This window comes from Alternaria viburni (genome assembly GCF_023758015.1).
Source record: "Alternaria viburni strain BMP 2772 chromosome Unknown scaffold_7, whole genome shotgun sequence".
Classification (NCBI taxonomy): Eukaryota; Fungi; Ascomycota; class Dothideomycetes; order Pleosporales; family Pleosporaceae; genus Alternaria; species Alternaria viburni.
This window is the reverse complement of record NW_026055776.1, coordinates 301,319-328,853: the sequence shown is the minus strand read 5'-3', so window position 1 is coordinate 328,853 and position 27,535 is coordinate 301,319. Positions and strand designations below refer to the sequence as shown.

General features: G+C 54.3%; 10 protein-coding genes across 10 annotated transcripts; 3 read left to right on the top strand and 7 right to left on the bottom strand.

Moving 5' to 3' along the window:
- Window positions 1-20: 20 nt before the first annotated feature.
- J4E79_004066 (uncharacterized protein) lies at window positions 21-930 on the top strand (the record flags this gene model as incomplete). Its single annotated transcript, XM_049352956.1, has 2 exons — window positions 21-270; window positions 320-930. The coding sequence occupies 2 exons, from the start codon at window positions 21-23 to the stop codon at window positions 928-930; spliced, it is 861 nt and encodes a 286-aa protein (XP_049212335.1).
- A 611-nt stretch (window positions 931-1,541) lies between these two features.
- Window positions 1,542-6,028, top strand: J4E79_004065 (uncharacterized protein; the record flags this gene model as incomplete). Its single annotated transcript, XM_049352955.1, has 5 exons — window positions 1,542-1,572; window positions 1,622-1,897; window positions 1,947-2,150; window positions 2,195-5,937; window positions 5,996-6,028. The coding sequence occupies 5 exons, from the start codon at window positions 1,542-1,544 to the stop codon at window positions 6,026-6,028; spliced, it is 4,287 nt and encodes a 1,428-aa protein (XP_049212334.1).
- A 437-nt stretch (window positions 6,029-6,465) lies between these two features.
- Window positions 6,466-6,941, bottom strand: J4E79_004064 (uncharacterized protein; the record flags this gene model as incomplete). Its single annotated transcript, XM_049352954.1, has 2 exons — window positions 6,466-6,858; window positions 6,918-6,941. 2 exons carry the CDS (start codon window positions 6,939-6,941, stop codon window positions 6,466-6,468), a joined length of 417 nt encoding a protein of 138 aa, XP_049212333.1.
- Window positions 6,942-7,017: 76 nt separating this feature from the next.
- Window positions 7,018-7,977, bottom strand: J4E79_004063 (uncharacterized protein; the record flags this gene model as incomplete). The annotated part of the gene is made up of 3 exons (XM_049352953.1): window positions 7,018-7,086; window positions 7,107-7,815; window positions 7,874-7,977. 3 exons carry the CDS (start codon window positions 7,975-7,977, stop codon window positions 7,018-7,020), a joined length of 882 nt encoding a protein of 293 aa, XP_049212332.1.
- Window positions 7,978-8,322: 345 nt separating this feature from the next.
- On the bottom strand, window positions 8,323-10,144 carry J4E79_004062 (uncharacterized protein; the record flags this gene model as incomplete). The annotated part of the gene is made up of 3 exons (XM_049352952.1): window positions 8,323-8,593; window positions 8,651-9,506; window positions 9,556-10,144. The coding sequence occupies 3 exons, from the start codon at window positions 10,142-10,144 to the stop codon at window positions 8,323-8,325; spliced, it is 1,716 nt and encodes a 571-aa protein (XP_049212331.1).
- An 832-nt stretch (window positions 10,145-10,976) lies between these two features.
- J4E79_004061 (uncharacterized protein) lies at window positions 10,977-12,501 on the bottom strand (the record flags this gene model as incomplete). The annotated part of the gene is made up of 2 exons (XM_049352951.1): window positions 10,977-11,469; window positions 11,525-12,501. The coding sequence occupies 2 exons, from the start codon at window positions 12,499-12,501 to the stop codon at window positions 10,977-10,979; spliced, it is 1,470 nt and encodes a 489-aa protein (XP_049212330.1).
- Window positions 12,502-13,296: 795 nt separating this feature from the next.
- Window positions 13,297-14,241, bottom strand: YPT1 (GTP-binding protein of the rab; the record flags this gene model as incomplete). Its single annotated transcript, XM_049352950.1, has 5 exons — window positions 13,297-13,491; window positions 13,546-13,773; window positions 13,827-13,874; window positions 13,930-14,053; window positions 14,165-14,241. The coding sequence occupies 5 exons, from the start codon at window positions 14,239-14,241 to the stop codon at window positions 13,297-13,299; spliced, it is 672 nt and encodes a 223-aa protein (XP_049212329.1).
- A 624-nt stretch (window positions 14,242-14,865) lies between these two features.
- J4E79_004059 (uncharacterized protein) lies at window positions 14,866-16,022 on the bottom strand (the record flags this gene model as incomplete). The annotated part of the gene is made up of 5 exons (XM_049352949.1): window positions 14,866-15,201; window positions 15,252-15,563; window positions 15,612-15,725; window positions 15,781-15,860; window positions 15,908-16,022. The coding sequence occupies 5 exons, from the start codon at window positions 16,020-16,022 to the stop codon at window positions 14,866-14,868; spliced, it is 957 nt and encodes a 318-aa protein (XP_049212328.1).
- Window positions 16,023-16,517: 495 nt separating this feature from the next.
- On the bottom strand, window positions 16,518-24,468 carry J4E79_004058 (Type I Iterative PKS; the record flags this gene model as incomplete). Its single annotated transcript, XM_049352948.1, has 3 exons — window positions 16,518-23,938; window positions 23,998-24,142; window positions 24,199-24,468. The coding sequence occupies 3 exons, from the start codon at window positions 24,466-24,468 to the stop codon at window positions 16,518-16,520; spliced, it is 7,836 nt and encodes a 2,611-aa protein (XP_049212327.1).
- A 638-nt stretch (window positions 24,469-25,106) lies between these two features.
- J4E79_004057 (uncharacterized protein) lies at window positions 25,107-26,573 on the top strand (the record flags this gene model as incomplete). The annotated part of the gene is made up of 1 exon (XM_049352947.1): window positions 25,107-26,573. The coding sequence occupies one exon, from the start codon at window positions 25,107-25,109 to the stop codon at window positions 26,571-26,573; it is 1,467 nt and encodes a 488-aa protein (XP_049212326.1).
- Between the last annotated feature and the right edge of the window lie 962 nt (window positions 26,574-27,535).

Genomic DNA, 27,535 nt, shown 5'->3' with positions numbered 1-27,535 from the left:
GCATATCCCTATCCACACAGATGACCAGCGGTCTGATGCGGCGCTTCTCCACGTTTGCCCGCACGCAACTCCTCACTAGGACAGCGAGATCGCTCACTGCGCCCCGGCTGCTGGGGCTCAAGCAGTACAAGAGGACCCTCAGCGACGCCGGCGCGAGACAGGCATCCGTGTCAAGGCACTGGTTCACTAGCTCGTCGCCATGCTCTCATCCGGAATCCGATGAGCGCGAGAAGGCGCGTTCCAACGAGCGCAACTTGAAACTCGGAAACAGTAGGCGGCACCTTCTACATGTAGAATTAGAAGGCTAACACGATGACAGCAATCCGAGTACTCCACGATCGCCTACCCACGCTCTTAATATCGCCCCTACCGCAAGACATACTTTCCCCGCAGATCAGTCTTCAACTGTTCCCCTCGACGCACCCGCACCTACCCACCGTTAGTGGGAGGATTTCATACGCGGCAGCATTATGGACAGCACCGGTCGCATGGGGCCAGGTGCCAGTTCTTGGCAATGTGAAGCTCAAGATATTGTCTGAGCGCATGGTCAAGAATGGAGGATCCGCCACAAGCAACGTACGCAACGAGAAGCTCATAGTCCGGTGGCAGACATGCAAATCGGAGAAGGAGAACGGCCAGGTCAGCGACGTAGTCGAAAAGATTACGAGCATTGTCGCAGGATCCAAGAGACCGCACCAGGAGTTCACTGGGCTCTTCAAGTTTGAGTTCGACGAAGAGGGGCGCATCTTGAATCACATCATCGAGCACACAGAAGAGGGCCAGCACTGGGACAGGACGGCCAAGGTGATCAGTGTCACTGACTGGCTGCTGGGACGGGCGTGGGGGAGGCGTGAGGAAGTGAGCCCTAGTCTGGCTTTTGTCAAGTGCTGGAGAGAGAAGAACAGTCGGGGTCGTGGCGAGCGGCGATGAAGCGTCGGTGTACAGGCCCTTCACCACCCTATTGTACAAGACTTGTAATCACGAAGTAATGACAACACCCATCCTCACACAGCAGCGTCAATTTCACATGCGTATCGACCGCTGATGACCCGGTGCGTCAGGTTACACATCCGGAATAACTGTGCGTGTGCGATTGGCCGAGGGCTTGGGTGAAATGCGGAGGCCGGCCATGTGCATGGAAATGAGTGGCAGGGCGGGATGGGATGCATCGACAGCGTGGCTGGGCCCGTGACAGCTGCTGTGTTCCCGCCCAATAGACGAGTTGCGAGCATCGACGCAGCACTAACGACTAACTCGCGCCTAGCATCACTAGGATCAAGCTTCCGGCGCATCTCCCCAAGGCCAACCCTCCACCAACATTGCTACCACCATCGCGCCCCCTTCACCCCCAAGGGCTTTCCATCGCTACTCGAGAGGTGTTTTTTCGCGTGTAGCCGCCGGCCGCTAGCCCTGCAGCAGTCCACCGCCCGGCCGCCCAAAGCTTCCCCGCTCCATTACACGACAGCGCCGGGAGCTTCAGCCTCATCCACCTAGGCAGAAGCCTAACAACCACGAGCGCCGTCCACGGAGCCCACACAGCCATGGCGGACCTCGCACAGAGCGGCGAATTGAGTGCGTGCTGACACATACACCTGCCCACGTCCCAGCTAACGCGGCGCAGACCAGCCCGTCCTCAACCTGACGCCCGAGGAGAAGCGCGTCTTCCAGTTCCTCTTCCAGCAAGCCGACACGGAGAAGCTGGGCGTCATAACAGGCGAGATTGCCGTCAAGTTCTTCGAGCGCACCAAGTTGGCACCCGCTGTCCTGGGCGAGATATGGCAGATTGCAGACACGGAGAACCGCGGTCTCCTGACCATGGCCGGCTTCTGCCAGGTCCTGCGCCTCATCGGACACTACCAGGCCGGCAGAGACCCCGCCCCAGAGCTGGCCTTTAGACGTATGACCTCAATGGCCCGTAGTATAGCCATGCGCTGACACTCCCGCAGCTGCGCCCCTGCCCAAGTTCGAGGGCTTGAACATCCCATCCGCTCCTCCCGCCGCCCCGAGCTTCTCTCCACAACCCACCGGTTCGATACAACCTCAGATGAGCGGCAACGGCCCCATCCGCGTGCCTCCGCTAGTACCCGCCAAGGCTGCTGAATACGCAGGCCTATTCGAGAAGTCTGGTGCCGTCAATGGCGTGCTCTCTGGTATGTGTCTCGATACTCGACTAGTGCGACTCTAACATTTCCAGGCGAGAATGCAAAGGAGATCTTTGAGAAAGCGCGGTTACCCAATGAAGTCCTCGGTCGCATCTGGAATCTTTCCGACACGGAGCAGCGCGGCGCTTTGAACGTCACCGAATTCATCATTGCCATGCACATGCTCGCCTCCTACCGAACTGGCAACATGAAGGCCCTCCCGACCGCTCTACCCCCAGGCCTGTACGAAGCTGCCTCGCGACGGGGACAACTCCCACCTCCACCAGGCCGACCAGACCAATCCATGTCCATCCCGCGCCAGTTCAGCGGTCAGCAAAACCAGCCGCGGCAATCGAGTCCCCTTGGACGAACTCCATTCGGAGCACCGGCTCCAGCACCCCAACCGACCGGCAGCGATTGGCTTATCAGCCCACAAGAGAAGGCGTCTTACGACAACCTCTTCAAGACGGTTGACACCATGGGTCGCGGTTTTATCACTGGCGACCAGGCAGTGCGCTTTTTCAGCGATTCCGGCCTGCCCGAAGATGTCCTCGCAGGAATATGGGACCTCGCAGACATCAATTCGGAAGGTCAGCTGTCCAAGGACGAGTTCGCAGTCGCAATGTACCTGATCCGTCAACAACGGAAGGGAGACCAGCTTCCAGCAACACTACCACCCAGCCTGATTCCCCCGAGCCTACGAACAGCTGCCAACCAAGCAGTGCCAGTAGCCGCCCCTCAGCCAGCGCCACCCGTTCCTCGCGCCGCCAAATCAGCTGCAGATGATCTCTTCGGACTCGACGCCTTCACAGCACCGGCTCCTGCTCCTCAGCAACCGCAATCGACAGGCGGCTCGGCTACCTTCAGCAAGCCATTCGAGGCGGATCCTTTCGGAAGCAAGCCAACTTCGCCCACGTCTCCTCACCCATTCCAGCCTCAACCGCGGAACCCTGCTTCCACCTTCAAGCCGTTCATGCCTAGTTCTTCATTCGGTCAGACTCTTACTGCGCATTCTACAGGCCAATCGGGTACCTCTGGCGTACCACAACACTCCACACCATCCGCAATGGACGATTTGCTGGGTGGAGAGGATGTTGCCGAGATCAACAAGAAGCTGACGCAAGACTCGACTGACCTGGCCAACATGTCTAACCAGATGACCACTCTCCGAAACCAGATGCAGGAAGTTCAGAACAAGAAGACTGCGACAGAGGGCGATCTCAACAGTGTCAACACCCAGAAGCGCGATCTCGAGCTGCGCCTCTCGCAGTTCAAGACCCAGTACGACCAGGAAGTCAAGGCTGTCAAGGCGCTAGAGGACCGACTGGCTGCCTCTCGCAACGAGACCCGCAAGCTGCAGCAGGACCTTGCTATGATCGAGGGCTCTTACCAGGATCTCCAGAATCAGCACCGCCAGGTGGGAGGCCAACTTGAGGCTGACCAACGTGAGAACAACAGCTTGAAAGAACGCATCCGCCAACTCAATACCGAGATCGGACAGCTGCGTCCTCAGCTTGACAAGATGAGGAACGATGCCCGACAGCAGAAGGGCATGGTTGCTATCAACAAGAAGCAGCTTGCTACCAATGAGGGAGAACGCGACAAGATCAGGAACGAAATGAACGACTTGACCAAGTCGCAGGAAGAGGGCACACGCAGTCCGCAGGCCCAGACTCCCGCCGTCGCCGTCAGCCCCGCAGCGTCCACTACAAGCCAGAGCACGAACCCATTCTTCCGCAAGTCGCCCCAACCCGTTGCGGAGAACACCATGTCGCCATCTGGATTCGCACGTGAAGGCCCGCACAAGGACTTTGACAGCGTTTTTGGTAGCTTCGGCACTCCTCAAAGCACAGCACCTCCCGTCTCTTTCCGTCCCGAAAACCAGAGCCAAGGTCCCAGCTTCTCTGTTCCATCCGGCCAATCAGTACGCTCTTCCGAAGGACCTGACGTCCCCACACCGTCTACCTCACCCCCTCTGTCTTCTTACCAGGAATCTCCCCGCGCTGCAGACCCGCCAGCCCCCCCTGAGTCGCGTCAATTTGGCTCTTCATTCCTACCTCTGAGGGAAGGCGGCCAGAGATCCGACTCGTTCAGCTCTTCCGTGCGAGCTACTGCTCCTGCCAGCAGATACGGTGGCCCTGGCAACGAGACACCTACAATTTCCCAGGCATCTCCTGCGAGCACACCAATAGCAGAGAAGCCCACGGTAGAGCGAACTGAAACCAACCGCACAGAAACCGACAACTTCAACCCTTCTCTGTTCAACCGTAACTTCTCATCAGCATCTCCTGTAGCCAGTATCACCAGTGATACTCAGCGCTCAACCAGAGCTGAGGACCGTAAGGATGCCTTCTCCAACTTCGGAGCACCTTCAGCTGGTGTTGACATTCCTGGTGCCTTCCCACGTGAGGCTGCTACCCCTCTTCAGCAGAACCAAACTGGAGAGAGCAGTCTGAGCGCCCCCAACAGGAACATCAACCGCGCCGACCCCTTCGGCAGCACTTCTGGTGAACAACCTCGTGGAGGCAAGGATGATTTCGATGCGGCATTCGCTGGCTTCGGCCCTAGTCGTCAGAACACTGCTACTGCATCCACCACAAGCGCACCCGCGGATAACTCCAACAGGTTCAACAAGGAGTTCCCTCCGATCGAGGACCTCGCTCACGATGATGACAGCGACAGTAACGATGAGCGCGGATTCGATGACAACTTCACATCCGCGTCGCCAAACCAGAAGCGTACTAGCACAGGACAAGAGCAGCGCTCTCAGCAACAGCAGCGACCAGGTACTGCGTCAAGTGACGAGTTGTACAGAGCTCCGCCGCCAACTACCCGCCTGGACTCCAACATCGGTGGCTTGCCCTCTCCTAGTGCGCAGAAGTCCCCACCCACCTACGAGTCCAGTGTGAACCAGACCAGAAGTGGATCGAACCAATTCCCACCTGAGTTCGGTGGTCTTCTTCCCGCTCGCGAAGACCCAACATCGCCAGGATCTCCTGACACCGCGCAAGGTCCCGAGAAGTCGTACAATCCTCCTGGCGGTCACGGAGCTGCTCTCTTTGGCGGCCCTTCCAAGTCTGCGACCACATCGCCCCCTCCTCTAGATACTCCATCATCGACCGTTCCATCCGACCAATACCACTCTGCAGTATCGTACGGTGCCAATGAGAACAACAAGGGCCCATCGCCTTCCAACAACGTCCCCCAACTCGGCAAGTCTGCCTTCAACGATGACTTCGACGCCGGATTTGATGATCTAGCGGATGCCAAGGAGGATGACCGCGCTGATGACGACTTCATGTTCTCTTCGCAGAACCGTGAAGGTCTTGACGAGTTCAACCCAGTGTTTGACTCGCCAGCTGCCTCCAAGTCAAACACTATGGCTTCTCAGCAGACTCCCACCGGCAAGCCGCGTGGTGATGACAGCTTCAGTGACTTTGAACACCTGTCGCAGACCTTTGGAGGACAGCCCCAGCAGCCTCAACCCGCTGCCTCGTCCCAGGACTGGGATGCCATCTTCTCCAACCTCGAGTCGTCGCAGACCGACAAGGGCTCACACTCGCAGCAAGCGTCCACTGACTTTGGCAAGTCTGTCTTTGACACTCTCGACAATGAGGAGGCTGCTGCTTCTTCATCCAAGTCTCAGGGATTGTCGCCTCAGATGCCCTCGCTTGGTCGTGCCATCAGCACTGGAACCGAGCATGACGACCCTATCCTCAAGAAGCTGACCGGTATGGGCTATGGACGTAACGACGCCTTGTCTGCGCTCGAGAAGTACGACTACGACATCAACAAGGTAAGCAATGCAACCACACTCTATGTAGAAGAAGACTCCAACTAACAATTTCCAATAGGCCGCCGATCACCTGGCTTCCGGTGGAAACTAACCCCCCCCCGATCATTCCCACTCCAAACCACCACACACACTCGCACACCCCGAATCGCTCTTTTGTATGAGTACACATGTTTAGCATGGCTTTGTCACAACAAACTTTTCATACCCTTGAGCGTTGGACCTGTCCCTCTCCCTTTTTTCCCACTGTCGCTGCGACGCACGCCCTTTCCTTTGTTCACGCTTACTCTTCTTGTACTGAAGCTTTCACTTGAGACGGAGGCTTTTGGGCCAGTCTTGGTGCTGGCTGTGTAGTAGGGAGGATTGGGTCTGAGCGACTGCTGCGTTTTGTGCACATGGTTAGTTACTTAATCTAATTCGTTCTTTGGTTGATTGATGGAATGCTGTGCGCTTGTGGTGTGGTGAATGTGTGTTTCTGTGTTGATTAGAGCTTTGTAGCCCGCTCAAATAATATCCTGCTGTGTAGTATAGCTACACGAAGTCTTCATACTGCAGATCCCGCGATGAGTATCGTGATTTCTGTTTCTGGAGTCCGAAAGGCCCTTCACGGTCGCCGCTGTGCCAAAAGTGATCAAGAGCGCCTGATTCCTGCCATCGGGTTTTCAGCGCTTCGCGCACCTTGAGCTTGGTTTCCGTGTCTAGAGTCTGGTCCCGATTGAACAAGAAATCCGCGTCGTCGCTCTCGTTTTCTGGTCCTTCTTCTTCATCTGTTGCCTCCTCGTCTTCGTCGCTTTCTTCATCTGTTGCCTCCTCGTCTTCCTCGCTGTCTTCGTTCGTGTTGTGCTTATCCTTGTCGCTTGCAAGATTAGGCGGACGGAGAACGTAATGCCGGGCTGGGTCCCCATCTGCATCCTCTTCTTTCTCCTATCACTCATTAGCCTCACCCATGCAGACACTCGCGTGATGATTAGCAAACCGCATACCTTTCGCCACTCCTCTTCCGTCATGCTGAAGAATTGACAAGGCGGCCTCCAGTTGCCTTTCACTCTTTCAGCAGATGTCAAATACCTTACTCCTACATCCTCAATTGTCTTTTGGCGTGGTGTACACCAGTCCTCTAAATTTGCCTGGAACACCCTGACCGACTTCCTCCTGTGTAAGAGATCATACACGGGCCGTCTGATCGACTCGAGGATATTGAGCATAACCCGCTCATCTTCCATGTCGTAGGGATGACGATATCGATACCCACCAAGTTTGATTTCTCCAATTTGGAAAGCTGTCTCGAGGCGAATGCAAATTTCGTGTTTACGTTTCGGAGGTAGTAGCTGGAGGTCCTGGAGGTTATTGTGAAGAGCCGCCACTTCGTCCTCGCTTTGCATTCCAGTTCCGGAGAAGTTGAGCACCAGCGTGAACTTGCGGATAAACTGATACGGCTTCATTCCGAGCTTGAAGGGATCGGCGCGGAACAGGTTGCTCATCTCCTGGGCAGACGTGATGTAGAAACTGTTGATACTGTAGTAAGTTTCTGTAAGCTCTTGGGCTGCGTGCGCTCCAAAGTATGCTGGATCCATAGCCCAGCATTTGGGTTGCATGTGTAGACTTTCACCGCAGATGTCGAGTGCTTCAATACCCTCGCCCCATTGCGAGTCTAACCAGCCAATGCGTATGCTCTTGCCGCACTCGACACGCCACCACATTCCGCTATATTCCGGTGTAGTTTGAGGCTGAGCTGTCGGGCCGACGATGTAGGCGTATATCATGTTTCGAAGCTCTCTTGGTAGGACGGCGTGGAACTCGCTAGCTAGTTCGCGACATGATTTTCGCGCAGCAGTTGCGGCTTCTACTGCTCTTTGGCGTTCTGAAGGGGAGGCATTGTATCTATATGTGGCTGTCGATTAGCAGAGATATTGATTCCAGTGAATGTGAGGGACTGTACATTGGTATCGAGTCGATCTGTTCGTTGAACTTGCATCTCACAAAACCCTTGGCTCTTTCAGCTTCGGCGTCCATACGGATGAAGTCAGGGTCGAGTTGCAACATAGTTGAGAAACGTGAGACGGACGTGTTGAAAGAAACCAGAGGATTACAGAAAAGAGAGGGTATGTATGTCCGCGGCACAATGCCCCGCCCTCGCAGCACCCTTACATGGAAGGTCCAATCAGCTACTGTACCTCGAAGAACGTGCATAAACGCTCGCGCCTGCATTGCATTGCATTCTATTGCTCTACCACATAGATGCAATCGTGGAGTCTTTCATGATAAGAAGTTCGATTAAAATGATACCAAATCCCCATCAAACCATCATACAGCAAAACATGCACATCATGCGCTCATACATGCAACATCTTCCCACTCAACACATATACACCCTAAATCTTCTTGTCATTAAACCTTCGAAACACCAACAGCAACAGATTCGGTTCTCACAGCAGCATCAACTTTCTCTTCATAGCGATCAAAAGCAGCAGTCCCTTGGATATGGCTGTCCTCAAACACATCGACAGTCGTGCTTGCAAACTTGCGCGCGCTGACGCGCTTCTCGAAGAGGAGATCAAGTTCAGCGAAAGAGCGGCCCTTGGGTTCGGGTAGGCGGAAGTAGGTGTAGATGATACTTAGGAAGCAGGAGCCGGCCCAGAAGAATCCGGCGTAGTTGCCCCTGGGGTGTGGTTAGCAGAGGGAAGAAGGAAAGGAAGGGAGTGAGGGAGTGACGTACCAGTTCCAGGCTCCGGGGTTGAGCATGTAGGGTGTGAGGACGGAGGTGATGATGCCGATTACGTTGTAGAGGTTGCGGCCGAGGACCACGGTCTTGATAGCGAGGCGGCGGGTTGAAAGCTCAGCAACGAGAGAGTAGCATACGGTGCCGACGGTCAACTGGTAGAACATAGCCCATACGATCATCATAGCTCCGGTAGCCATGGCGCCCTTCTCCCGCTGGGAGGCTGGTACCAGGCCAAGGAAACCCATGACGAAGAGCATAACGCATAGTCCACAAAGACCACCTAGGTAGAGTGTTCGGCGTCCGAAACCGACCTTCATGAGGTACCAAGCGCCAAAGACACCGGCCATGTTAATACCGTACTGACCCATTGCGAAGTCATACGAAGTCGATGCGGGTAGACCGGCCTGTTGGAGGAAGTAGGAAGAGTAACCCGAGAAAGCGTTTCCACTCAAGTTCTGCATCGCCCAGGCCATGCAGACAATCTCCGTACGACGCAAATCGGTACCCTTGAAGCAGTCCCAGTAGCTGGCTCCCTGGGTGATCTTCTCTTCGAGGGCGGTGGTGTGCACCATCATGGCCACCGTTTCGTCGGCATCGAAATCAGTTTCTCGGTCCAAGCTGGTGAGTCGAAGCAGAGATTTCTTCGCGTCTTCGATTCTTCCTTTACGGACTAGCCACCATGGCGACTCGGGCGCTAGGAAGACACCGATGATGAGGGGGACGGGCCACATCCATTGGAGGGCGTAGGGGATGCGGTATGACCATTCGTCATCACGGTCGACCATGGAGCGGATGACGCCGATACCGATGACTTGACCAAGACCCCAGCAGAAGTTGACGTAGGTGGTCACTAATTGATGTAAGCTTGTGTATGTGAAAGTAGAGCTTGGTAGACTTACAGTATCCACGCAGAGCAACAGGGCAGACCTCGCAAGCGTATGTGATGGTAAGTGTTTGGAAGACACCCCAGGGGATACCACAGAGAATCTCCGCAATCAGCAAGTGTACCACCGTCTGAGCCGTGAAGAAGATGGTGGTGAACCCAATGATCAGAAGCAAGCATCCCATGACAGTATAGCGGTATCCGATAGCCTCACTGATCCATCCATTGAGGAAAAGACCGATGATCTCGCCAACAATGACTCCGTTCGACAGACCCGCCTGCCATGGCGCTGGAATCTCCCAAGACCCGTCCGGAAGCTGCTCGCCGTACTTTTGCTTGAACTGCGGGAATCCGAAGAAGTTGTTCAGCAGGCAGACATCGTAGCCTTCCATGACGATACACGTGCTGATAAGGACAGACCATCCAATCGCCTTGGGATAGAGTTTGATACCCTGCATCAGCGTCATCTTGCGTTCGTTGTCCGTGGCAAGCCGCGCATCGTCGACAAGCTTATTAGCAGCGCGCTTGTGATCGGACTCCTCATGTTCTCCATAATGCTCGAACGGGGGCGCGGTAGTGGGCTGAATCTCCTTCTCTTCCGCCATGATTGCTCTCTTCCGTCAACTCTACTTCTTGCAAACAGAGAAAGTCGGGCCGATGGCGATCCGGCCAGGGCTGGGCTGCTTTGGGAACGATAGTGGGGTGCTGCAACGCTGCTCCACACACTCTCGAACCAGGACAAAAGTAAAGAGAAATCCGGGGAAACTGCTACCGTGACATTGGGTGGTAGGACATGAGGCGGTCTTTAAGCATAAAATTTTGCGGGGTCTAGCATGGCTTTCGGGTAAGCGTGGCTGTAGCGGCGAACCATGCAAGCCAGGGTCTGGGTCGCGTGCAGACAGGTGGAGCTTTCATCTCCTGCGGCCGTGCGCGGACGTGATTGGGTCGTCCCATATGCGACCTTCTTGCTATGGGTTAGGAAGACAGAGACGGATGCTGGTGGCTCGGGTAATTCTTCGTTCACATGGTCTCGTGGCACGCCTGGTGCATGCCCAGCTGGCCTGTCCTTGGCCAGAGCGTGGGTGTTCACGATCGGAGCGGCGGCCGACAAGCTGACCGTTGAGCTGGAGTACTCGCGCATACTATGTGCATGGCTAGGTCAGCCACACCGAAAATCGGCAATAGCGACCGCGCCGTAGTGAATTGCTGATAGCTGTGATGTCGGAAGTTGTTGCCAGTGTACGCAAGAAATCGTACAAGTAAGCCCAAGAAGGAGTTTACCGAGGTAGCGCCTTCGGCTTTCACCCGTACCTGGCGGTGTAGCGTCAAACGGCATGTTGAACATTCTAGAAGCTGTGAAATCTATTGTATCTGCATCAAGAGGGTATTGGTCTAGTTGTGTTTCTTGTTTATGTCTTCAAGTCCGCGCAAGCTACATCAAGTAGTCCTATGTCCATTCGCGGGCTCGTCAATAGTGTCATCCTCCTCTATGCCAGTTATTGCTTCCGGTCCTTCACTCCGCGGCTGCACCCTCCCGCCAAAGAATGCGAGAAGCAACAAGTCATATGTCGCTTTCAAGCTACCAGCTGCAACAAAAGCAACCCAGAAATGATCGTTTCCAGCAAGTACACCAGTAAGACTTGGTCCACTGCTTTGGGATAGTGTCTTGAGTATGTTAACTACGCCCATAACAGCTGTTCGCTCTTCTGGTAAGACCACAATCGAGAGGAAAGCTGATCGAGGTGCCTGATCCATAGAGTTGAGCACAGAGCGGCCAACGAGCAGGCAGATGGTTAAAGCTAGTCCCGACGGCACAGGCAGTAGCGCGAGGAATATAGAAGAAGGCAGATGAGTGAATACCATTGCTTGAATTAAGCCGAGACGTTTGGCCAGGCTCGAGGCAAAGACGTTTCCAAGTGTCGACACAAACCTGTATGTTCGTAAGCGTGTGGTTCAAGGCATGCTTTGATAAGATTGTGACTTACCATGTTGCAGACATGATGCCACCGAGCTTCCCTTTTGGTAGATCAAATTTACGTTCCATGTAGTAGTTGATCAAACTAAAGGGGACCATTCCCGAGCCCAATGAATCCAGGAAGAACAAGCTGCAGAGTTTGATGAGAACAATGCGACTCGACTTGGAGATCTTGCTTAAGGAATGCCAAAACTTCTTAGGCTTCTTGGGGGCTGCGTCTCGAGTTGCAGTATCTCGATTCTCTGTTTCGTCATTGTTCAGCAACGGCTCGGTCTCAACTGATGCAGCAGGCTTGTTCCGTTCATCGTTCCAGTCGCTGTGCTCGCATCTCTGGCTCAGGAACAGAGTCATCAGCGCCTTGACACACCCGACCCCAGTGTAAATCCAGAAGATGGCGCGATACGCATCCAGATCCGTCCAACCCTCGATAGCCTGCAGGTTGTCGACCGCAACACCACCAACTGCCAACCCCGTTGACGTGCCCAGTACAGCCAAGACGACATACCAAGTATACACGTCCGACCTCTTGTCCTCGGCTACCAGGTGCGCTAACGTCGACTCCTCCACAGCTCTGAACGGCCCGATCTCGTTCCCACTAGGACTGATGACACCGACGATGGCTGCTAGAAGCAAAGCCACATAGTTGCTTGTTGTTGCGAAAACAGCGCCGGATATTGCCATGGACACAGCCCCAAGGAGTAATGTTCGGCGCCGTCCTAGCGTATCCGCGACAAGTGTGAGGAGGAGGCTGATGACTACATCGCCGAGCAACGTCAACGACATGAAGAGTCCGATCTGTTCATCTGAGAATCCTTGCTCTTGGAAGAAGAGTGCGAGGATAAGTGCCACGCTCCCGTATGCAAACAGACGGATGTACCGTGCCAGAATGAGGATGTAGACGTCTTTTCCAGCATGCTTCATTGTCGCGAGTCCCAGTTCGCGGCCGAGCCATTGTGCCGCTTTGACAGGCGCATCACGAACAGACATGCTCCGAGGTTCAGGATAGGGTGGGTATTATGAGCGTGGCGGAGTTGGTACACCTGGACTCTAAGACATTAGGAAGGCCAGAAGTTTTGTAGAAGGAAAAAAGAAGAGAAGAGGCTCTGGTTATGATTGCTTTTCCGAAGCCATGACGGACCGGAGTGTTTAGTGCTGCCTGGAGGCCTGGGGCCTAGTCGAGTTTCGCGTCATACGTCAGCGCCTGCATTTTACCGGATGCGGGAAGGAGCGAAGGGTACTCGGCATCCATACATGTCAAAGGGCGCATCAAGGGCGCAAATCAGTTGTCACAATATCACGCAGAGATCTTGATAAGTAGGACGTTAGCATCGAAGCTGTTGTTGAACCTTATCCATCAGTCGTGTGGTGGCTGAGCTGGCGTCTTCACATCACTAAAGCGCAAGTTTGTGTTTGTGGAACAGGCATCAAAGATCTAGGAGATGAAGTCTGATTGCCCATATTAAAGAACACCTGAGACACCGAAGGGAAGAGACCTAGTGGCCACCACAAATTGTAATGTAGACACCAGCACATCCCAGAAATCCAAACGAGAGCCCCCATTCTATGCGATCGGATGTCGCCATGCTAGCGCACAACTTCGGGATGGAAACGTGGAGATGGTGACGAATGGGAGACATGGCGGTCATGTATCAGTGAGCATTATCGTAGTACTGCACCAACCCTCGCATGGCGTAAAGGCGGGAGCTCAAACACCCACGCCGTGCATTGCTTATCCGTAGACACCGGTCCGTTCTCCGACACATAACAACTCTTCCTCTTTCTCTAGCAGCAACCACCGCCGGATCCGTTTTGGACACCCTGGCCCTGGCCGATAGGGACTGTGGGCTTGGTGTTGGCGGTTGTGGTACCCATGCGCTCCTTGATCTGGCGGGCCATGGTCAGGAAAGCTTGCTCGACGTTGGTGGCGCTCTTTGCGGAGGTCTCGAGGAAGGGGATGCCAAGGCTGTCTGCGAACTCCTGTTTGAGCTGTTAGATGGCGTGCGTGCTCTGGGGTTAGCGAGATGATGGTACCTTTGCTACGGTGTACTCGACAACCTTCTTGTCCGCCATATCGGACTTGTTGCCGACCAACAGCTTGTTGACGCCCTCGGTTGCGTATCGGTCAATCTCCTGCAGCCACTGCTTTACGTTGTTGAAAGAGTCCATGTCGGTGACATCGTAGACGACGCAGATGCCGTGGGCGCCGCGGTAGTACGAAGATGTGATGGTTCGGAAGCGCTCCTGGCCGGCGGTATCCCACTGCGATGACTGTCAGCACTCACGCCTAGACGCTGCATATGCAGTGTACGCACAATCTGTAGCTTCACCGTCTTGCCATCGAGCTCGATTGTTCGGATTTTCTGGGGCTTGTTAGATTATCGCCGACCGGGGCTGCAGGTGCGCGGGACAACGCACAAAGTCGACACCGATGGTCGAGATGTAGCTCTCGGTGTATGTGTCGTCGGCGAAACGGAGGAGCAGGCACGACTTTCCGACACCAGAGTCACCGATGAGGAGGAGCTTGAAGAGGTAGTCGTATCTGTCGAACCGAGCCGTCAGCGGGAGCCTTGCATGGCACGACGGGCAGCACCAGGGCTGTCGTCGATGGGAAAAAGTAACTCTGCGGGTCTTCACGTTAGCACAGTCGCACCCCCAGATCTGGCGGCGCTGTTCCCCGGCCTGTGGCGGTGGGCGTCGCGCGGAGGTTACGTACCACTCAGGGTTCATGATGGCGGTGTTGCGGGGGTGGAAAGAGGGAAGAGACTAAGAGATGCAAGTTGGGGGTGGTCAGAGGCAGTCGTTGTGGGGTATCGCGGGTCGTCGAGGCTGACGGTGTTAAGTAGAGGGTGATGGGGTGCAATGCGCGGATACCAGATGTGAATAGCTTGGCATTCAGCCAGGCCCAAATCCGTGGTCACAAGTTGCCGTAGCTTGTCGCGCCATCAACATCACATTCACGCCTGCTTATCTGCCGCCTAGCTTTGTCCAGTGAGGCGCCCGTACGCCGTCTGACGTATGACTCTGCTCTGTCTTGTTGCCCACTGCAGTGCCAGACAGTCGCAGATCACGCATCATCATGTACAGTGCCAGGTGGGTGCCATCAGTGCACCCACGTGACAGCCGCCAGGGTCCACCGCCCCAGTCACCCAGCCATGGCACGCATCACCGCCATCGATTACAAGTAGCTTTCACCCAACTGATCATGGAATGGAGAATGTGTCATTCGTTTGCAGCAGTGTGCGGTCCGTCGTACGTCGTTGCCTTTGACGTAGCCCAACCTGCCAGCTCTAAAGCACAGTAACCCGAAACCCCCATATAGTACAGACATCAGGACAAGTTCATCGCTACATATTACATTATTTTGCCGAAAGCAGGGATCAGTGTTTGGGCCAACCAGAAGGAGAAGACCAGCTTGGGTCCTGTCATGAGCAGCTTGGGCGTCAGTCCCTTGAAGAAGGACGTGGGACCCTCGTGCTTCATCATGTTGGACACGATCCTGAAGCCGCTCTCGGGGTTCTCAAAGTTCCTGTTCTGGATACGCGTCTTGATGACATCGAGAGGGGCAGAGACGACAAGCGATGCGCTGGCTCCGGCGATGGAGGCGACAAAGTTTTGCGACCATGAGGCCGAGTTGTAGTCGGTGAGTTTGTAGAAGTACTCCTTGGCGACAGCGGAACCACCGAAGAGCTGGGGGTGTGTTAGTATTCGGATAGCTGTAAGCAGAGTGGTGTACATACTGCGAATGACCCTGGAGCGTTACGTGCTGCCGTCCATCCCCAACCACGGTACAGCCCGAGCCCTTCGTCGGAGATGATCTTGAACAGCCCACGGCCTCGGAAAGCCTCAGGGTTGGTTTGTCGCTTGATCTTGAGAACATCCAATGGCAGGAGGACAATCTCACCGATACCGATTATGGAACCGGCAGTCGCGTGCATGATAGCCTTGCCGTTGCCCTTGCCGAATGCGCGGTCGAAGCTGTCACCGTGGTTGTGGGCGAGGTAGTCGCGTACGAAGGGCTGTCCGCCGAACTTGTATACTCGTTGGAGGATCTGTCCCTGTCAGTCCGAGTTCCTGTGTGCTTGCACTTTTCCACGCACCTTGTATGCGGCGGCATATCCGAGACCGGGGAACAGTGAGAAGAATCGCCCAGAGACTGACGCGCCGGCTGCGTCTCTGAAGACGACCTTGTTGAGATGTGCTGCGTTCTCGATCTACATGTGTTCGAGTCAGACGCCGTCGGGGTATTGTATGGTCCACATGTCGCACCTTGCCAATGTTGCTCATCAACCGCTTCGCCGTCGTGTCGACCGGGTGGAAGACCATGAGTTCTGCGATTCCCGCACATCCTGTGCATGTCAGATATGCTATATTGACTCGAGAACGGCCGATGTACCTGCACCCAGGACCCTAGCTGTGTTGGACTCCCTCTTGTACACCTTTGCGGACGAGTTGGTGCCGGCAGCGACTTGCGCAACCTTTGCGGCGGCTTCGGAAGGTGATGGCGTCATGGTCGAGGATTTCAAGCAAAGCAGAAATGGACAATTGACAGGTGTGAGAGGGAGCAACAGCGCAAGGCAATTGCGGTACCGAGCAGTGAAGAACGGGAGCTAGAGATAAGATGCCCAACGATACCCGCTCTCAAAAAAAGTCGTCGGGGAAGCGAGTTCAACGTCCGGCATCGCCCCGCCAAGCACCACGCCGCTACCACACGCGCCCCCAGACGCGAAACTTTGTCCCTCCATCCCGACACGCACCGGCAGCATCACATCACGCGATTGAGGAGCACTCCGCCTGCTACACGTGAACTCTGCCTCGCGCAGCATAGAAATCTGTCAAGTCGGAAATTTGCAGTCGGCACGTGACGCGCATGATGAAGCCCGAGTCCTCAGATCGTAAGTAATTGACTAGGTAACTAGCTAACCACATCATACAAGAAGATTTATACGAAACAATAAACGCCCCTGTTCTACGCGCAATCAAATCCAGAATGAAAGGCTGTGCGCCTATCCTTTCCTCTCTGCAACCAAGCCAGCGAACTCGCCTAGCGACGGTGTCTGCAGAATCTCAAAGATACTGACTTTAGCTTTGACAACGCTACCCAACCAGTTCCGGAAGTCCACAGCAACCAGGGAGTCGACGCCGATGCTTGTGAGCGCATCAGCGGTGTCGATGGCGCTCGTCTCCAGATTGAACAAGTCGGCAACCTTGGCTACTAGCAGGTCTGTGACGACTTCCTTCGCTTTGCTGTCACCCGCCGACAGTGCCGATAACTGAGATATCAATCCATCGATGTTCTTGGAAGACTCAGACTGTCCCTGAGCTGAGGCTTCTGTCGTGGTATCATCGCCCAGTCGAAGGGTTCCCAATCGACGGTCTTTCTTCACCGCTGGATCGTCAACCAACTTGCTGTATCCAGTGATACACGTAATGATCTGACTGTTTTCGGCCCGGCGTCGATTTGGGTTCCTGATTGCATCCTCGAACAGTCGCAATACATGGGCAATCGGAAGACATTTCATGCCAAGGGCCTTCTCCACGCGGTTCTTCACCACATCGCCTCCTTGTGCGACATATCCGACATCGTCAATAGGACCAAGATCAATTGTCACGGCGGGCAGGCCAAGGGCAGTGCGGTAGCGCGCAATCGCGTCCTGGAACGTACCGCCAGCGGTATAGTTGCTCTGTGACACGTTGCCGAGAACTGCAGTGGCGGAAGAGGTCGTAATGAAGAATTGGAGGTCAGGCAGGTTGTTATGAAGGGCCCATGTGCCGGTGACCTTAGGGCCAATGGCCTTCTGCCACTGCTCAAAGGTCATGCTTTCAAAGACAGTATCGTCAAGGATTGCAGCAATCTGAAGAACTCCACGGATCGGAGGTAACTCTGCCTTCACGTCTGCGAGGAGACTACGGACAGCTCCTTCGTCGGCAATGTCGCAGTTGCGAAGATGAACGTTGCAACCGTGCTCTTGCCCTTGTTCAATCAACGCCAGCCCCTTTGGATGAGCGACAGCATTGCGGGAGACGATCAAAAGGTTCTTGGCCTCATGTTCCAACATCCACGAAGCGGTGGCAAGTCCGATGCCTCCAAGACCTCCAACGATCATGAAGGTAGAGTCTGGAGCGTCTAGGCCAAGCAATGTTTCAGCCTTCGGGACGACATGAACCTCGTCACCTGGCTGTGGCAGGATCACAGCACTACCCATGTAGCTCCCACCTCGGACATACTGGAGCGCTTCATGGATCTCGGCCAGCTTGAAAACCTTGATTGGTGTCGCGGGTCTCGCCTCTTTGTGCTGCAACAATTCGATGGAGTTCGCCAATGCCCTGTGGAACATGGCGCCTCTCATCTCGCTGTACTGGAGGGTATCAAGACCAGTCATAGACACTCCGCGGCCAAAGGGCGACATGTCAAGATGCTTTGCCTTCTCGGTATCAGCCTTACAGATCTGCACAAAGCGACCAAATGGTGCAGTGCACTCCCAGGATGCCTTGAGCAACGGCCCAGTAACTGAGCTCAGCGTCACATCAACTCCCTCGCTGTTTGTCTGAGACATGATAGCAGAAACGAGAGAGGCGGCTTCATCCTGCAGGATATGGCTGGGAGCGATGTTGTAATCTTCCAGCAGAACTCGACGCCCTTCGTCTGTTCCACAAGTGACGAAGATCTCGGCTCCGATGTTCTCCGCCAGTGCAAGAGCAGCCTGGCCCACACCTGCCGTACCAAAGTGTAACAACACTCGCTCATGCTTCTGAAGTCTTGCGATTTCGCGCAAGGCTAAGCAAGCGGTGGAGTATGCATATGGGGTGGACGCGGCTTCCTCCCATGTAAGCTTGTCGGAAACCTTGACGACGTTGGTCCAATGAGCGCGACCGGCGTTGCTGATAGGTCCTTTGAAGATGCCGCACACTCGATCTCCAACGCGAAGTCCAGAGTCTCGTGTGTCCGGGCCAAGGCTCCTGATGATACCGCTGCTCTCATGTGCAACCGACTCGTTGTCTTCACTCGCCCCTACAATGTTCAGCCCAAAGGCTTTCGGTTCGATCTCAACAAATCCACTCGGCAGATCATCCACCGCATCAGACGTATCCACAAAGCAGGACTCTGCGCCAGATGTACCGCTGCCTGATGGTTGCAGGACGAGTGATTTGCCGGAGTAGCTGAACTCCTGCAGCTGAAGAGGTTTTGCGCCTCCGCTGACAGCCCGATCCTGTTCAAAATCTGGATAGATGCGGGGAACGTACAGGTTCTGGTCTTTGGCGGAATATTCCCAATCAATATTGACGTTCTCAGATGTGCTGTAGTCAAAGCATTGCTTGAACACATGCGCAAGCATCAGGATGGTCTCGGTTGGCAATGATTGTTGGGGTGGCTCGCATGCCAACCGAACATATCGTGTGCTTGGATCTTCGCGTCGTAGAGTTCTCAAGAGACCAGTCACCTGCGCAAAGCGTGGATCTTCACCGTCGACAGCTCCACCAAAGCTCAGCCAAAGAATGCCCTTGGACCGAAGAAGGAGACTTCGGAGCTTTTCAAATGCACCGCAATCCATGGTATCGATGAAAGGTGTGTCATGGTCTAGCGCCATGATAAGCAGACGGTCACTGTCTGCCTCAACTTCATCGAGAGTCTCCACCGAGGGAGCTGAGCCAGTAACGTGCTGCACGGTCCCTGATACTTGATCCAACCAGGCTTGAGGTTCTGAAGCTGACGGTACGACAATGGAAATTGAAGACGGATACATTGGATCCTGGGTTTTGGCGTGCGACAAGATGGTGCTGGTAAACTGGACTTCAGGGTTTTCGCAGTCTCCAATCTCGAACTCGACGCCAGAGAAGCCTGCTGCTTTCAGAGCCTTGTCCCATACTCCTAGGTTGACATAAGGGCATGTTTGGCGTTCAGGCTCTTCGCTCAACCACCATCTCTCAACGGTTCCAAATATCAACTGGACATCGAGCGAATCCTGGCTCCCTTCGAGCAAGACTAGCTGGCCTCCTGGTCGCAGCAGCCTTCTGACATTCGACAAGGTACGCTCCAGGCTCGGTGTCGCATGGAGCACATGTGAAGCAACTACAAGATCGTAACTATGGGCTGCGAAACCCTGCTCGATCGGATCTTGCTCAATGTCGAGCTTGGAGTAGTTCATCTTGTCTTCCCAAGTGGCAAACTTGGTCTTTGCTGCGCCAAAGAATCCTGAAGAGATATCTGTAAAGTCGTATTGGCCCAGTAGCGAAGCGTCTGACTCCTGTCCTGATCGCGCAGCGAAAGCATCCAGAACCACGGATGTTGCTCCGCCAGTTCCGCCACCGATCTCGATGACTTTGGCTCCGGAGTCCACAACAGAGTAAAGCTCGACAATCTTTCGGAGATGCTTGTAAGAGCCGTTGCAAAGCTGCGGAAGCTGCTCGTAGTATCGATTCAAGAGTCCGTCTTCCATCATCAACTCCAAAGGTGTCAACTTGCCTTGCACGATGTCACACAGATGGCTTCCAACGCGCTCGACCAACTCTCCGGATGCGTTGGTTTGGGCCACTCGATTACAGAGCTCCTCGATAGAAGCCTTGTTCCTCGTAGACCATTGATCACTCCCTGACATGAGTGTACCTTTGTCGGCCGACAGGATGATGGAGTTCATCCACTCGTAGAACCTCTTGTGATACCAAGTCCATTGGTCGTCCGCCTTCGGTCCCAGCTGCTCCAGAGTTCGGGAAATATGGTGGTAAGATATTTCGCGGACGTCCTGTGCAAAGTCGAGTTCAGACTGGGTTAGGGGAATCCTCATCGAGTCTTTGATATCATCTGGGATAGCGTAGTGGATGTCGAGTTCCCATCGGCTCTTGGAATGGATCGCGGGATGCGCTGACTTCGCATCTTGCGCATGCGTAGCCGCCTGGGTAACACGCTGGAGACGGAAGTTCTGCATCTCGAATGATCCCGTTTGGTGCGCATCATCTCCTGTGGGAAACACTGAGCCTGTGAAGATTGAACCTTTGGTGCCTGATGACAGGCAGTCCAGGCTTGCGAGCAACCGCTGGTCCGCATGCGTACCGAGCTGGGAAGGCACGATCACCTTCCGGATCGAGCGAGGTATGAACATTGCATCCTTCGTCAGGTCGGCGGGTAGGGTCGCGTAACAGCATTGGAAGATCGAGTCCAGTGTCGTTGGGTGTATTACGTATTGCTGTTCGCGTTCAAAGGCCGCTGGAGCGATAGAGAATTCGGTCTCCGATCGTTCACGAAGAACGCGACTCCCAACAATGTTCTGGAATGTTGGTCCGTGGTGGAAGCCCGAATCTCGCAACCTTTGGTACAGGTTCTCGGGCTCGATCTCCTTGGTGTCCTTTTGGTGGGACAGTACAGAGCCAAGAGAAGCCCTGACATCCTCTAGTAAATGCACGCCGTGGTCTGATCTAGCTGTGATGCAGCCCTTGCAGTGCTGTATCCAAGCGTGCTTGGCGCTGACCGACCACAACTCAAATTCGTACCAACCAGCGTTGTCCAGGTCCTTGTCGTTGCAAGGACGGAGCGAGAACTGGATCTCTGTTCCTCTGTTCGAGGCACTCGACGTTTGTGGTATAATGAGAGCATTGATGATGTCCACATCTCGCAAATGATACTGCAACTGAGGTACCTCTTGGTCAGGCTTGCTCTTGAGAAGGCGCATTGCTTCGATGGCCATTGACACATATCCTGCGCCAGGAAGGACCACACTTGATTCCAATTGATGGTCGACTAGCCAAGGAATGTCATTTGTCCTGAGGAAGTTGCGCCAGGTCGGAGTCAAAGGATTCGATCCAGGAATGGCTCTACCAAGCAACTCATGGGGCTTGAAGCGCTTGTATCGATGCTCTTCAGAAGCCCTTGGCTCGATCTTGTAGGAGGTCTGATGGTTCCAAGGATATTCCGGGAGGTCATGGATATACTTTGACTGATGTGAGATGTTCGACTGGGGTTTGTTCACAGCTGTGAGATGGACAGAGTAGCCTCGCGCCACAAGGGCACAGACGACGTCTTGCACGGTGTCAATCGCATTTAAAGGTCGCTTCAGACAAGAGAGGTACGGCATGCGTGTCTCGCCGAGCGTTTGTCTGACGGGACCTGACAAGGTGTCGTGCGCTCCAATTTCCAAGAAGACGGAGACCTGGCGATTCGGTGTTGGCGCTTCACCCTCAGGCTTTGTCGAATCCAAGATCAACGCTTCCAACGCGTTTGAGAACAGGACGGGACTAGTGAGATTGCGCACCCAGTGTGCAGCCTCAAAAGTGGAACGTGAAGTGACAATGCCACCCGTCACTGGAGATGCAAAAGCGACGTCGAGCTCGCCTTCTGTGATTGGTCCTAGAAGTTCCTCGAGGCAACTCTGGTACTCCTCCGCCATATGCTCCATGTGATGAGAGTGATAGGCGAGAGGGACCTTCAGCTTCCGTGCGAAGACATCATCTTCTGCCAAACGATCTGCGACTTCTTCCAGGGCGTCCATGTCACCAGAGATCGTGACACTGGATGGACTGTTGACACAGGCGACTACCACCTTACCATCAGAAGAGAGATCAGTCAGGTACTCTCGGGCTTCTTCAGCACCGAGACCAACGGCCATCATGCCGCCCGATAGTTTTGTGATCTTCTGATACTTCTTAGCAAGTCGTCCACGGTGATATACGACGCCAACAGCTTCCTTGAACGAAAGCACGCCCGCCGCGTATGCTGCCGCAATCTCACCACTCGAGTGACTGACGACAGCGGAAGGAACAACATTCCAGGACCGCAGCAAGTCAACCAAGCACAGCTGAACAACGACACTGAGCGGTTGACTAAGCTCAATCTCCGCGACCTTGGTAGTCTTCGCATCACGCGAGAGCTCTTCTCTCAACGACCAAAGCGCACCAAATTCTCGCAAGTGGGCCTCAGCTTGATCGATAGATGAGCTGAACACCTCAGATGAGGTCATGAGCTCACGGCCCATGGCGTACCATTGTGCACCCTGACCGTTGAAGACATAGCCTATACGGACTGGCGCAGACGATGCGCGGGTCGGCTTCAAGCGGCTGTCTTCGAGAGCATCGGCTAGTTGCTCTAGACTGCGGGCCTTGACGGCGACGGTCCATGGGAACCTCGATCTGCGCTCGGAAAGCGTGTAGGCTAGATCGTTGGGCGCTGGGGCATTACCCTCCTGCAGGGCGTTGCGGATATACTTTGCTAGGTCTTTGCATCGTGTGACTGCGCCGGCTTCTTCTTTGGCGCTCAACATGTAGACTAGAGACGACGGGTCGGTGGAGCTGTCGGAAGGTTGATCAACCCCATTGCTCGCATGGCCGTTGCTGAGGGCATGGCCATTGGTATTTGGGTGCCCGTTGGTGTCGGCATGTCCATTAGTGCTGGCGTGTCCGTTGGTGCTCGCATGTCCATTGGCGATCTCGCCGTTGCCATTCTGGAGTGCGAAGCGACGTTGTTCGCCAGGGCTCGGGGGCGCATCGAGGATGACATGTGCATTGGTTCCACCATAACCAAAGTTGTTGACAGATACCCTGAACGGCTTGTCCTTTGGCCATGGCGTCAGCTCTGTCGGTACCTGAAGCTTCCAATCCTCTAGTGGTATGTTCGGATTGGCTTTCTCGAAGGTAGGGTTTGCAGGTATTTGCTTGTGGCGTAGTATGAGAGCTGCTTTGATGACTGCTGCTAGCCCGCTAACAGGTTCAGTGTGGCCGATGTTACTCTTGACAGAGCCGACCCAGATGGGGTCAAACTTCTCTCTTGAGTTACCGAAGGTCAATGCTAAGGCCTCGGCTTCAATAGCGTCACCCCCGGTTCCTGTGCCGTGGGCCTCCACGTAGCCTGTTGATGAGAGGTCGATTCCTGCCCGGCTATAGCATTGCTTGATGAGCTGCTGTTGCGCGTCCATGGAGGGAGACGTTATCGTTCCGGTTCTGCCGTCCTGATTGACAGCAGACTCGCGGATCAAAGCGTGGATGTGGTCGCCATCCCTGACTGCCGCGGAGTACTTCTTCAAAACTAATACGGCCATACCCTCGCCCCTGCCGTAACCACCGAAACGATGATCCATGGAATAGCATTTTCCATCTTCGTGTAGAAGACCCAGATTCGAGATGGCGATGTAGAAGTCTTGGTTCAATATTGCGTTGGAGGCTCCAATAATGGAAACTTCTGATTCCTGATTCCGGATGCTGTTGACACCCATGTGCAGGGCTACTAGACCACCTGAACATCCCGTGTCGACGGTGACACTGGGTCCCATCAGGTTGTAGAAATGTGAAACACGGTTGGCGAACATGGCTGGACCGTTTCCAGTGACGAGAGATGTGGGCATTGAGTCCGCATCTTTCATCAACATCTCGGCATAGTCTCTGCCGAAGGTTGCAGAATACACGGAGGTGTTCGAGCCGGAAAGCTTCTCGATGGGAAGACCCGCTGTCATTCTGTTAGCTCTGGCAAGACAGCGATTCAGGGGAATCGGGTTGCTAGCTTACCACTCTCAGTCGCATTGTATACTCCTTCCAACATCAGTCTCAGCTGCGGGTCCATGGACTTTGCGACCTCCGCCGTCAGGTTGAAGAAAGGCGCGTCGAACTCTGTCAAATCGTCCTCGATGAAGAAGCCGCCCTTTACATGAAGCTTCACGTACATAATCAGCTACTACCCATGGTTTTGAGGTGCTTGAGGACACTTACACTGTCTGTCCGCTGAGAGTCGGGATGCGATGTCTTGCTAATGTCGAAGCGACTCTTGGGAACTGGCGACCAGCAGCTCTCGCCGCTGGATAATGTGTGCCATAGACCATCGAGGTTGGATGCTGACCCTCCGAACTTGCAGCTGATGCCAACTATCGCTATCGCATTCGACATATCATCAGATTTAGGTTGTGGAGGAGCATCTGAAGGCACGCCGTTCATGTCCGGAATGCCGTTCGTGGGCGTGGTGTCTGTGTAGTAGAGCGGCATTATGAAAAGGCGGGTGATGGGTATCGTGGTTGTGAATATCAATGAGACAAGAAAGAGAAGCGTCAAGAGGTAGGCTTAGGCATATATTGCTATTTGTTGCAAAAGGTAATCAGGCGTGGACGGACGACTACGTAGGCTCCCGGCTTAAACATCGCTAACCCGCCATCGCGATGCTGCCTTTGCATCGAGTCGAACTCTTTCACGACCCGAAACTATGGATAAAACGTTGCGCGTTCATCGATGACGACACCGGGATGTTGTTGTTGACCTGGGATAGATCACTGTCACGTGATCAAGTGGACGTCCGGGTAGTTGCAAGTTCTCACAGGTTCTTTCTTGCGGCGCATGATCTGGAAGTTGAACCTAATGTGATACGGCGTTTAGGGTCATCTTTTCAACTGGCCCGATAGTTTTCATTGTCGCATGGGATATTCGGGATAAATCCGTGAAGTACAGAGCAAGCCGGACGTCATCGGGGCATACGGGGAATTGGCGACTGTTCTCACCGCGCAAGGGCCAACACCCACAACGTTGGTAATTGTGGTATCTCTTAATCATTACTGGGATTATCTGTCATTATCTCATCTTGCTCTATTGGCGGAGTGTAATCGTTCTATCAAATTTCGTCATACGCAAAAATGAAAGTCGACATTGTCAAAGTACACGAGATCTGGCCCCAGGGCTACGAGAAGTTATCACGACAGTCTGCGAATTTGCCAATCTTGGATGCATGGTACGCCTACCGTCGTACGGTACCAACGATATACCTCTTCAAGAAACCGAAGCAGCTGCCGCAAGACCTCGTAGCGCGCCTTACTGCGAGTCTCTCCAAAACACTTGATATCTACCCACGTTTTGTTGGAACTTTGGAAACTGGCGCAACACCAAATGCGGAGCAGGGCGATCAAGAGTACCAGCGAACCACTGTCAGCTGGGGTAGTTCCAGCGACAAGGCGGTATCGTTCATTGAAGCGAGCACGAAGTCGCGCATTCGCAGCTTACTTCCACCTGCTCCTCTGAACGAGTCGACACTCTTATGGGACTACACACCCTCCTCTGTCCGAGCCCTGTTTCCGGCGCCCTCCCCTCAGCCTCCTGGCATTCAGGTCCAGTTCACGGCGTTCGCATGCGGTGGATTCAGTCTTGGCATCGACTTTGAACATGGCCTGGCTGACGGTTATACGGCGGCAAAGTTTCTAGAAAGCTGGTCGGTGAACTACGGGCAAATGTTCCACGGCGAAAACGATAGGCCCCAGAACCCGCCATCATGGCAGCCAGAGATTTTCAGCGAGCAACTTGCTGAGATCGACCTAGAGGAATATGGCCCTGCGCTCCTTAAAAAAGCTCAGGAACTTCCCACACGAGGCCCGTACCGCCGTACACTGAAGCCAAATAGCTCAGGTGCCACGCAGACGCTAGAACCGGAGACCATATACAACTACCTCTTGCACATACCAGCCACGGAGGTCGAGCACAAGGTCAAAGAACTACAGTCTAAAGGTTCAATGCGCCTGACCGATCAGGCAGTGCTGATTGGCTTCTTCTGGGCCTGTCTCAATCGGGCTCGCGGTCGTGTCCAACGGCCGCCAGTCGATCTACATCTGTCGAGCAGCTTCCGCTGGCTACTAGGCGTACGCGACGGACTACTGGGGTCCCCATACGTCAATGTCATGATCTCTCCTGATGCCGAGAGCAAGCCCGACAACGCCACAGATCCCATCAACCTCGCCATCAAGGTCACGGAGACCCTCGGTCAGTACGACGACAACGCAATGCATGCAATCACCTACGACGCGACTTTCAAAGACAGCCCTTCGCGCACCTTTGCGTTCAAAGGTGGTGACGAACACCTTATCTTTAGCTCGGTCGCGCACTTGGGTTACGAGAAGTTTCGTCTTGGACCGCTCAGCCCGTCCTTTTATATCCCGTCGTCCTCCATACCTAACCTCTTTGTCTTGACAGAGGCCGTGCCCAATGGTGAGCCGGTTGGTAATGCTTGGTATAAGAACGGGCTCAACTTGTTCTTGAATGTCGGTGAGGATGTTTTCGAGGCGTTTGCGTCTGATCCGGCATTGGGGGGTTGCGAAGTGTATCAAGATGTTTGAGGAGGGGAATGTTGGAGAGCTGCTGTATCGTTTTGTCGTTGGGGCCTATCTTATCTGCTGCCTGGCATAGAGAAGTGGGATTAGATAGTAGTAATATGAAGTGTTTGCTGTGTACTGAGCTTTCTTGACGTGCGCACCGCGGAATGAGTGTGAGTTTCCGTGAGGTTGATGAGACATATGCACTGAGGCGGCGATGAGGATGCGCCGAGTGACATGTACATCTTCTCCAGTAGTCTTTAGAGCAGAATGCATCGGCGAGCTGAAGACAGCGGTTGGTATCAATGGTTGGGAAGATGCGAAGTTGGGTGTTGGAATGTGTCCCATAGCGCCCGGGCCTGCCCAGGTGGGCCCACCCAGCCTGCTCTCGGCAAGGAGCGCCGCCCCAATGAGGCCGCCGCAAGACACTCAACTGCCCGGAGCAGCAGCCCCCAGCATGAACCACCTCCTCACATTAATACTGCACTTGCAAACTTGCAACTGCTGTCGCATGATTCGCGCATTACTTTGCAATACATTTTGTACGCTCAAATGGCATGCAGACCACTTTACATCTGGGTGACACATCAGACGGCACTCTAGCGAACCATCCCAAACCTGTCACAATCGTCTCGCATACCAAGCTACAGTTCCGATACACAGACTGAACCAAGGCCACGCCCTATTTCGCTCAGAAGTGTATTCTCTTCTTCGCTATATCACTGCGGACATGCTGTCACCGACCACAGTAGTACTCGAGATCTTCTGGCCTGGACAGCAAGAGCGAAATTTGACTCTGCTTAGTGGAGAACTGTTGAGGGAAACATTCGTACGGGGACAATGTTCATTTCGCTACTATCTATACAAACAGAACCGGCCTGATATCAAAGCGTGGCTACATCGCCAATTCCCACCATTTCGACTCCCGAGGTCCTTCCGCCTGGCTCCTCAACACCGCCAGAGTAAACAACGAACAAGGGAATGCA